This window comes from Cyprinus carpio, chromosome B3 (assembly GCF_018340385.1).
Source record: "Cyprinus carpio isolate SPL01 chromosome B3, ASM1834038v1, whole genome shotgun sequence".
Classification (NCBI taxonomy): domain Eukaryota; kingdom Metazoa; phylum Chordata; class Actinopteri; order Cypriniformes; family Cyprinidae; genus Cyprinus; species Cyprinus carpio.
In genome coordinates, this window is record NC_056599.1 from 28219944 (window position 1) to 28231372 (window position 11429).

The window sequence follows — 11429 nt, forward strand, 5'->3', positions numbered from 1 at the left end:
GGTTGCATGTAAACATAGCCTCTGACTGGTAGTGTGTAATTGACTTTTATGCTTCCCATATCTTTTGTTTTTGATGCCAAAGGTTGTGCTAATTATACTCAAACAGGTTCCGTAGCATCCTCAAAAAAAAATAAAAGAAAAAAGAAAGACAATATTGTCTAAATTTAATGTGTTCACTTGCAATGACAGACCAAAAACAGACCACACTGTATTTTGTGCTGTTTAAATACTGTCTGCTAAGAGCATGAAAACAATCAATACTGTAAAATGTGTAAATTGTTATATGTAGTCTGTTATGTTAATTTTGCACATTGTTGGGTCTATTCCGTCAGATTCCTGAAGCAAAGCTATTGAGAGGCACTGTTTATTGTACCCATAAACATTTTGTCCTGGGCCCTATGGATTTTAGCGACGGCCCTGTGAGTGAAGTAGGGTGAAGGCTGGGTGATAAAGGGTGACGTAAGATCCGACAAGGCTATGTGTGGCAGCGGTGCAAGACAGTCTAATGGGAGAGGTTTGATTCTATGTCATCGACACAAACACCATACTAAACTACATCTTCTCTCTCTCCCTTCCTCCACGGCTGAGAGCACAGCTGATGCCCAGAGTAATGGGATTCTCCATAGCACTATAGGACAGGCTCTAACAGGCAGTTTAGATCTCATCTATTTGACCCCATTTGCACTTGTTAGGATCATTCATGGAACGCACCGAGAATCAGAGAGGGAGAGAGAGATGCAGAGAGCAGGAGAAAAAGAAGGGTGGGGAATGAAATTGTTGAACTGACTCCTTTGATAAATTCTCTAGTAAGAAAAGTCATGTATGGTATTAAGGGATGACTCTCAAAGTGATACCATTTCAAAGGAAAAGTATGGTGAACATGATAATTTTATTGGTGTTACAACATCAACTACTTTCTGCTCTATTCTAGGTATGAATGAGACCCACATCTAATAGCTAAAGTCAAGGCTGAATTTAAACTTATTTCTGAACTACAGTATGTCTTTTCAAAATCCTACTGACATATTTTAAGCAATTTCTATTTGAAAATAATTTTAATTTAAACATTTTTTTTTTATTAATTCAGCTATCTTTATATACACTGCTTTCTATACATCAGCCATTAAAAAACACCATACTAATCTCAATATTTTCAAACAGTCTTTGTTAGCGGCCTCAGAGCTAATTTTTGAATTGATGGCTCACTTACTAATTAAAGATTTTAGGTTTCAAGAATCAATATTGAAGTGGACCCCATGGAGGAACAATAAGAAAACAGTATATAACCATTTTCATCCAGCCTTGAATGATTCGCCAACAGATGCCTATGTTACACCCTAATGATGTCAGCAGATGCATTTGTCACACCCTGATGAGGTCACTGCAATGCTCTGCTAGTACAATAACCATCTGTCTACTCTCACAGATGGTGACAGATGTCCATGCTTCAAATAAACTGGATGTAGCACTGCGTCCATGAAAAAACTCATCTTTGCCCCTCTCTACAAGTCTGTTTCTGCTTGGGGAAACTATTTGAAGTGCAAAACCTCCTCAGACACAAACAAATCTGTCCTGCTTTCCAAGTCCATTATTGGTCCAGCAGTTCATTTCTTTTAGATGAAAACTGATTGCTCTGTGTATTGATTAAAATCCACACTGGAGGTAAACCTCAAAGCATAATTTGAAGGTGTTTTTGAATCAGCAATACTGTTAAAAGTCTGAAAAGTGTAAAAATATAATTATTTTCCTTAATGCATGGAAAAAAGACTTGACTCATTTTTTATAAACTGTGTCAAGTTCTTGTAGTTGAACACACAATGCATTTATGGCATTTACTAATCCTGATTAATGTTTTCAATTTTAAAATTAGTATATTTTAACATTAGTAAACATTCTGAACTAACATTAACACTAAGCAAAATGGAATAAATTAACATTTAATTTAGATTTCACTGATAGTTAATATGATTCATATAATTAGCTCACATGATTCATAATGCACAAACCGATGTTAATGTAAAGAACATTAGTGTTACAGAAATTATGAATATTTGTATGTGCACAGACACTTTTATTCTCTTTCTCTATCAGGCTTTACCTTTAACAGCCAGTTTGCTATGTCAGGTACTATGTCTGCCTGAACAACAACACATCTGGTTTAATGTCACAGACATGAAATGACAAAGGTAACTCTGTCGCCCCCTTGAGTACTGAGGCTTTTTTTTTTTAGCCACCACAGTAACCCAAGAGCACATGCACTTGCAGTGCACTGTCTGTGTTGTGTGTTTCTGGCCTTCATTTCATAGCCCTATAATCGCAATAAAGAGAGACCACTGCAAAATCTACATCTTGCCTTTTACTGTATGCTTAGTGTAATGTAAGCACGCTCACTAGCATAGAGTTAGTGTCAATTAAGCAGTGCTTCAATATTTATATAATGGCATTTAACTGAGATATTATTGGATGTTGACAGTAGAGCTTAATAATGTATGCACAGAAGCTGTGCTATTTTAGTTGTCCTGTGCTTTTCTCTAGTTTATCTTCAATGGGGAAATCCTGCCATGTCAATGGTGCCCAATTCTGGAATAAGATGAGGAGGATGGGAAGCCTACAGTACATGAGCTCCACCAGAGTTCAGTCCGTCTGTGCTAATGCATAAAATCATCAGCATTTAATACATGCCACACAGGTAGACAGCAGTGTTTAAAATGTGTATCTCACAGTGCCCTTTATAATGTGCTTTGTCTGTCTTGTTTGTCTGAGTGACTAACATGCCCTCTTACTGTCTCAAGATGAACTGTGGGTCAATCTAGGGGAGAGTTTACAGTTAATCTGACCAGACAAGGCAGCAGACCATGAGGGAAAGAAGAGACGAGTCATTGGACAGGTGAGTCAGAGAATATCTGACCGTTTATGGCATGCAAACAGATTTTTTAAGAGCTTAAAATCAAGCGACACTGTTTAAGCAACACAGTCATGCTTGAAACACTTTCCTTAATGGCTTCAGGTCTATTCTGTCCTGGCTTTTTTTCGGGATTTAGCTCAAGAAGTATGACTAAGATTTCCAATCAGAAATCTCCCTCTAAACTGAATGAGCCTGAAAACACATATAACTTTCATCAATATTGGTCACATGCATTTAACGAAAAGTGTGTGAATTGGTGTTTTGCACCAGAACAAATGCATACACTTTAACAAACAGTCTTTTTTGATCATTTCTGTGTATGCCAAAACCAAAGCTTACTGCACACACCCAGACAGATGGACCGGAGTTGTCTGATTTTAATGTCGATGTGTAGTTTATTTTCCCTCATGACTGTGTAGAAAGTGGACTGCCTGCTCTGAAAAATTACATCTTGTAACTGTATTAATTTAATGAACTCATAATGAGAATGATGCTGGGCCAATATCATCAGCATAAACACGTTTAACACGGTAATTGCCTGCAATAAGCTCTTGACTCCATGACATTGTTCTGTGGAGAAATCACTTAAATCATCACAATCAGGAGAGAAAGCAGGTGCAAAAGATGACCGTTGATTCTGTGAGTGTTTAAAGAACAGGCATTAATTGGCTGCAATAATGTGTATGTATTTTTTATTTTATATTATTATTATTATATTATTTTGTTGTATTAGTTTATATTTGTTATGTATTATTATTTTATACTGTTTCATATTTTAGTGTGTTAACTGAGATGTGTGCAATATACATCTGTTCACTGTATGTTCACACTGTAGCAAAACACTTCTTACGTACAGAATTTGGTTATTTCTTTTCAATCTATCTTTTAGTCTATCAGTCATTGATTGGATGGAGGCAGATTTGAATGTGAGCTTAGGGTTTAAAAGAGGTGGTGTTTAAAAGGACTGAATGATTGGTGAAATCAGACGTACTGCGAAAGAAGTAGAAAGATTAAGTTGACTAAAAAAATACATTTAAAAAATGAAGCATATGCATGGATGAACCATTCACAATAAGATTAATAAGAGGATGATCTTTTCTATTTTTAGAATTTATATTTAATGGAAACTTTAAGTCTATATAGTGTGCACAGAACCAAACTGTAATAAAACAGGCAAAACGTTGATATGGTTTCAAGAGTGACTTCTGTATTCAGTACACACACAAAATGACAATTTAGTGGATTCGCTCCTATAACTCTGCAATGCATATGCAGCCATGTTTTAGATGTTTCTAACCTCATAAGCATCAGTTGATCAGTGGATTTTCTTAGATGCTAAACTAAGTCAGCTCAGGGCACAGGCCATAGATTTAATGAAAACTCCTGAGTTTAACTAGGCAAAAGCTTGAAGGCTTTATTAAAGCAGGCCCTTTAGTTTCAATAAAGCTGATGAAAATTAAGGTTGATTATTAATGAGCTCTACATGTCTATTAATAATAATGGCATAATAGTGTTTAATAAGGGATAATTTATGGATTGTTCTATAATTTATCACTGTCACACAGCAAATGAATTACCCATGATGCCCAATTGAGGTATTTGAACGCGTAAGCCATTTTCTCGCGTCTGACTCTCCCTCAGGTTTTAAGTAATGTGGTAGATAAATGACCTTATGCCGTAAGCTAAATTGGATAATTACATTATTAGTGTCTTCCCGATGTTATATATCTAAAGGTATGCACTGACAGCATTCTGCAAGTTACAAAAGGCAGACCGTGTATGGTATTTTAATTAAATTCCTCATAACCTTCACCAATAATATTATTATTCTCCTCTTATCATCCTTCTTTTCTTGGCAGTGTTTTTTTCTTCTTTTTTCATACAAATAATTGAAAAAAAAAAAAAAAACATCAACTTCACTCTAATTTTTTACATTTATGTAAAAAAAAAGTGTTTGTTCTTTATTAAAATTTGTCAGGCCAAAAGATTGGTGATGCCCTGGTATGCATGCTGTGTATTTCTCTCAGGACTGCCCTCCTTCAAATCCAAACTTGGGTTAGAGATTTAAGGGCATGTGACCTTATTAAATTTCTTCTCACTGGCAGCTCCTTCTCAGTTAATTACAAGTAGATGTTTTGTAATTAATCTAGGGAAGATTTGTCACGGTTATTAGTTGTCCGCCCCCTTTCGAATGGACAAATGTTAGTAACCGTATGGGAGGCTTTAGAGCAGGAAGCTGGATTTGTACTAATGCAACATCCTACCGAAAGTTCCAGTATGTGGCATAATTTAACTGCAAATAAAGCAATGCTTGTTTGTTGTTTCGATTTTTAATTCTGATATGCTTCTTTTTTTTTTTGCCACTTTAATGACAGCGTTTTGTATCCCTGGAGAATACAAGAGGATTAAAACGTGTCAAAGAAGAAGTCATGAATTATTCCAGCTACACAGCAGATAATTGTAACACAGAGACTGCTAGAGGGGGATTAAATTTAGACTGTGGGGTGTTAAGCTATAACACCCTCACAGCAGGTGCATGAAAAACAGGCAGTGTTAAACTATGGATACCCTGGCATATTTTACCCATTGATATCAGTCATAAATATAAGGTCAGCGTAAGCTCTGTACAGTGTGCCAAGACAACAGCTGAACTGAGGACATCCTACTCCTACAAAAAAAACTCATTCTACAAAAAAATCATAGTACAAACGATTCTTATTCTCAAATTAATGACAAAAAAAAAAATTAAAAGTAAGCCTCACATAATAATTAACAGTAATATTATTCATAAAATTGCTTTTCTTATTGTAGTGACAAAAAAATATGTAAAATGATGTTTCAGAAATCATCCATTCACACATCCAAAAACTTTTAGGTAAGCCTCCCATAAATTATTTTCCTTAGTTCACTTAAAACTAAGAATAGTTTTTAAAATTATATGTTTAAAATTCTGTTTTGGTCTATTTAAAATAGGAACGGTCAGGAATTTTAACTTTGGTCTCCTCACACTGTGAACAGCAAATACATACAGTAATTATTTTTCCTCTTCCTTATCTTTAAGTTTATATCAGATTGTGTCACACCACTTGTCTTTGGTCTTGTCCATGCAGATAAGAGTAAGAGTGTTGTGGAGCCAAGTTTTTATAAGTCTTTATAATTTTTTTTACATGTTTGTTTGAAGCGGCAAAATGGAAAACCGTGGAGTGGAGTGATTACAGACTCTCAGGTGCTCCGTTCCATTCACACACACTGTTCCAGGCCAGCTTTCATTCAGTCTGTGATTTGCTCATTGATAGACACCTCACTTCTTATGATCTTTTGGTGTGAAACTAGCTATTTTTTTAATTACTTGTATTAAAGCTGTTGTTTAAAAGCAATACCACACTCACAGCTGTGCTGTAGAAATGATTATCAGTACTCTCACTCAAGTGATAGGCTACTGTACTGTTAAAATATTTTGCACAAAAAGTTTTTAGAATCGTTACATACATTGTGTGTTCGTTTCAGCCTCTCTTTCTGGGTGCTGTCATATCTACCTAGGGCTCCAGGTGAGCCTGTACTGTCACGGTGCCCCCTCGAAAAAATCATGATCGCGACGCCTCTCGCTTTTCTCACTGGAGCTCTCCTCTTCCCCTCTCTTTCCTCCACACACTCACACAGAATAGGCATGGGACCCCTTGCGCGCGAAGCGAACCGTGACGTTCAAAAAACAGTCGATACGCGCTCGAGCGAGTCCATCCTAAACTCCCGCCCTCCAGTGTGAAGCGCGAGCGCACGGCGGGAAGACGCTAACGGTCACCCTTTGACGCGCAGGTGACGGCTACTTGGAGCGCACCACTCAACCGTTGACAAAGACGCCGTTCGGTTCAATAAACGCAAAACTGAAACTTAACATCACCCCTTAGACCTCAAATCACCCCCCTGGCCGCTCACCAAGCAGGCTGTCCCGTTGAGGAGCAGCAGGATGAAGCCGTGGTCGGAGCGCATCTCGTCGGTGTCCTACTGTAGACAGCTCTCCGTTCAAGAAGACGCGGTTCCTCCGGTACCGTATCCAAAACAGCCAAGACCTGGTCCCATGTCCAACAAAAAGTCAAACCCGAGCTCTCCTCTTATGGGAATTCCCACCTGCGGTCTGTCACGGTAAACTCCCGCTACTTGGAGCGCGTCACATCCAGAGGTGTGTGGAAACTGACAGGACACTTCTTCTCTGCCATCTGCGTACACTTTGCTCCGTTTCGTGTTGCTGTGTGAGGGGAATCATCTCCGTTATCCGCGCTTTTATGTGCTGGTGACGGTTAGGATCCCAGTGCGCGAGCCTGACCGGAGCGCAAACTCCTCGAGCGTCGCACATATCAGGGCTCCCACACGCACTGACACCCCAAACTCCCCCCCTCTCTCCCTCTCCATACCCCCAAACATCCCCAATCACCCTTTTCCACACTCTCCCTCACCCACACCCTATACTCACTCTCTCTATATCTCTCTCTCTCTCTCTCTCTCTCTCTCTCTCTCTCTCTCTCTCTTATTTTATTTTTATTGCTTTTATTGGCATGACAGTATTGCCAAAGTATGACCATCGCATGAACACAGAACAAATAACGATGATATATACATAAACAAAACAAGAATATATCTAGTAGATAGGTTAAGGTTAAGGTTAAAAGAATGGTTCACCCAAAAACTCAAATTTTGTTTTATGTTGTCCTCGTGTCATTTCAAACCTTTCTTTCACCCTCAGTCACCATTCGCTTTCATCGCAGTTTCCCCCTGCACTGAGAGTCAATGTTTACTGAGCCTTTTTACAGAAAAACAAAATAAACACGTAAGGGTTTCAAACGACGTTGAGGTGAATAAATTGTTATTTTCAATGATTTTGGATAACATATCTCTGTAAATTTATGATGGGTTGATAATTGACTGCTGTGCATCTTGTTCCAGGAACATGTCCTTCTCTCAGTGTGCTGACGGCAGGAGCGTCACAGGTTATTAAACCTGATGCCAGCGGTACCTTGCCACAAGGTACAGGCTGTTCTTATTGGTTTGTCTGCATCGATGCACCTCTGTTATCTGTTTTGGGTTATTTGTCTTTTTTTGTCACCAAAGATGCTCTCCCCTCCACCTAACTAATTGGCCCTAGGAGAGGCCTACTGTGCCTAGTGCGATGAGATTTGTTTAGCTTTATTGAGTGGAAACAGCCCGATATCCTCTGCCTTACTATGTGAGTCTAATAAGTAATCAGATCACTTGTACTAGGGCCAACTGAGAGCACTTGCTTGATTGCCACACTTTTGTTTTGAGCCATAATTTCTTTTCTTGTCTTGGGTTTTTTTTGTGTGTGGGGGAGCTCAAGGGTGATAATTTCCCTCTTTTTAAACATCATTAATTCTCCCTCCCTTTTGTCTTTTTTCTTCTTTCTATTTCTGTGCTTTCTTGCTTTTTCGATCTACACATTTTGTGACACAATCTCCAGGGTTTCAATCAAAGAATTTGACCCTTTGCCCTCTTGCCATTCCATTACCAAGAAAACACACTTCCACTTAATCATTCACGCACACACTGCTTTAATGCCCAATATTAATATCTGACAGGGGATGTACAGTGACCTCAGAGGGTCAAAGGTCACTTTCCTGCTGTTTCTAAGCATGCACACACACAGAAGATTATAGCAACAGACTTAGTAAGCCATTTCTTCCCCTAATCACGTTTCCAAAAAAAAAAAAAAAAAAAAAAAAAAAAAAAAAAAATGATGTTTAATAAAGAGTGATAAAACATACACATGCTTTTTCTTCCATCAAAATGTGTGCATTGCTATTTGCAGTGAGATATTTTGGCTGACTGTTGGGAAACCTGTCAAGAACATGTCCAGGTTATAATTCACCTCAAAATCATAACTAAATAATAAAATGATTTGCATCATGGTAGTATTGGCTGTATTCGCTTTTAATATATGTTGATTAAAATAAAAAAAAACTTTTACATTCAGGCTATAGAAAATAATGGGAATTACACAAATAAATAAATAAAAGTCTATCATTTAAATGCATTACTGTATTGAGAATTTGAAGGAGAAGATTTGCTTAATCCTCATGAAAATGTCACATTTTCTATCCATTTTATTGGTCATAAACATGCTTAATTTTCTTATGCTGTAGAAACTATGCAGTTTATATAGATTATACCTGTCTGTTAATAGGGTTTTGAGGAAATGTGAACTAGACAAATTGAATTTTTTGTTTTTAAATGTGACTCATTCTTCTGTTACTAAATCAACCTCTTCGGCAGTATTCAAAAGTAATTATGCATAAGGATGATGTTACAAGCCATGCAGAGTGTGTATATGTGTATCAGTGATTGAAAGAGATAGTGTATCTGTTTGTGTATGTCTGTGAGCCTGCATTAGTGTAGGGATCAGGACTGAGGGCGTTAGTGGCTTTATCTTTTTTCACAACACTAATAACATCATATTAATCAGCTTAGTAAAAAACAGCGGGTAATCAAATGAGGAGACACTGTGCTATGCAAGTTATGAACATGTTAGAAAGGACACTAGCTCCATCTTGTGTTGAGTCTAATTACTACACCCATTGTGGAGAAAATTGTCCAACTGATCTACAATGAATGTGAATGAAATTACTAACAGCTGTCTTACTGCTTCATTTCTTAAAGGTTTGAGGCTGTCTAAAAAGCCAATGAGCTCAAGAGACGACACTAGTAAATAGTTTATGAATACTATGCATATATCTCTATAGAGATTAATTCACAACTCTTATCAGATGCCATTTTTTATAACCAAAAGTAGACTCAGAATTGTCAGATTTAAGGCAGTGTATATCTGTGCTGCCTTCAAACAGCATCCAGATGAAGGCATCTTAATAGATAGGATGTTATGTGCACATTATATTCAGATGTCTTGATGTCTCTCTTCTTCCATATATTTTCTGAGAAGGCAGCATTTTTCTTTCTCGGGACTGGTTGCCATTTTAATTTTAGTTATGAGTACAGTACATTTATACATGCATTTATCCTGTTTTTATTTCAGAAGATACATTTTTCACGTTTTAAATAAGGTGTGTTGTACCTATAGCAACTGAAGAGGGCACCATTTCTTTAAAGAAAACAGACCAGCATGTTCTCCATATGTTCTCCACATTCTCCATGTCACTGTGTGTACTGTGTAAGTGGCTTGAAAGTTTAGTTTAATTCCATTCTCAGCAGTTGACACAGCATGGGCTTTTTAAAGGTGGTTTGACATCAAACTGTAAGTGACATTCACTCAGTTATTCCAGCTCAAATGATCCTCACCCGAGAAATATGAATGATATGATTTCACTCCCACTGATATGTCCCCCATGGCTGTTTTTTTTTTCCCTCAGGGGGGAGATTGAGAAAGCAAAAGAATGGGGGACCAAAGCACAGAGAAACAGGATATAATGGAGAAAGGTAACCTGTCTGGAAGAATCAGGGTGGCCAGACAGCCATCAGTTCCAGAAACATAATCACAGCTGCCTCTTACTGTTCAGGCAAGTTCAATTTAACATCATCGTTAAATCTGCAGTGATACACACACATTATGAATCTAAACAGTGTAAGATGAGGAGAGGTAAAATTTAGATCACAAATGTAAACATAATCAGTGAGGAAAAAAAAATGCATATGATTGGTGTTTGTTTTGAGCTGTTACAAATCATGCCGAAATATACGATGCAATTCCCCAACCTCCAATTCTCCACATGACCAGCATTTACTCAGCTTGAGTACTGTTTGTGAAATGTCAAAATTATGCTTAAGACTTTAGAGGAATAAAGGAAGAAATAGATAACATCAAGAAGGGGACAGATGGGACAAAAAAAGAATACAAATCAAACCCTCAGCATGAAAGACGTGAGAGATGTGAAGATGAAGGATGAAAGCGCTGCAGTGTCAGTAAGAGGAGAGCAGAGAAGAAGGTACTAGAGAGCTGGCCTGCAGAGGTCGAGTTCACTTCTCTTTGAGCTCCAGAGGATCAGGCTTCATCAGTGCCTTATTCATGCTTTTTTTCTTTGTTTCATCTGCTGCCCCTTTTCTGAACGATGGCACGGAATGAAAAGAAATGCAAGCATCCAGTTTTTCTCTTTTTCACAAATTGTTTCATTGAGGTTGATCCATTTGGCTGCTTTAAATAGACAGGCTCATTACAGGTGGCTCATTCTAAAGCTGATTGTCAGGCCATAATGATTGTAGGAATGATTTGTCCTGGTTGGAGTCTGGCTATAACTACACAATAAAACAATATCATCATAAAAAAAACACTACTCAAAAAATTGTTTCAAAAAAAAAAATAAAAAAAACTACAACACTACAAAAAAATTTAATAAAAATTTTTAATATTATTATTATTATTATTATTATTATTATTATTATTATTTCATACAAATGCGAGTCTTTTTGACTTTCTATTCATCAAAGAATTATAATATTAAAAAATATTAAGCATGCAGCACAACTGTTTTCAACACTACTAGTAATAAGAAATGTTGATAACTCT

General features: G+C 37.3%; 1 protein-coding gene and 1 long non-coding RNA gene across 2 annotated transcripts in view; one reads left to right on the forward strand and one right to left on the reverse strand.

Moving 5' to 3' along the window:
* Nucleotides 1–7274, reverse strand: part of LOC109094105 (neurexophilin-1-like) — a 27894-nt gene extending 20620 nt beyond the window's left edge. Inside the window, exon 1 of the mRNA XM_019107786.2 lies at nucleotides 6839–7274. Coding sequence (XP_018963331.1) covers nucleotides 6839–6892 — 54 coding nt within the window. The 5' untranslated portion in view covers nucleotides 6893–7274. The remainder of the gene's footprint in view (nucleotides 1–6838) is intronic.
* LOC109094117 lies at nucleotides 6955–10640 on the forward strand. Its single transcript, XR_006154238.1, has 3 exons — nucleotides 6955–7082; nucleotides 7844–7924; nucleotides 10279–10640. It is a non-coding gene; the product is annotated as an uncharacterized LOC109094117 (long non-coding RNA).
* The last annotated feature ends 789 nt before the right edge of the window (nucleotides 10641–11429 follow it).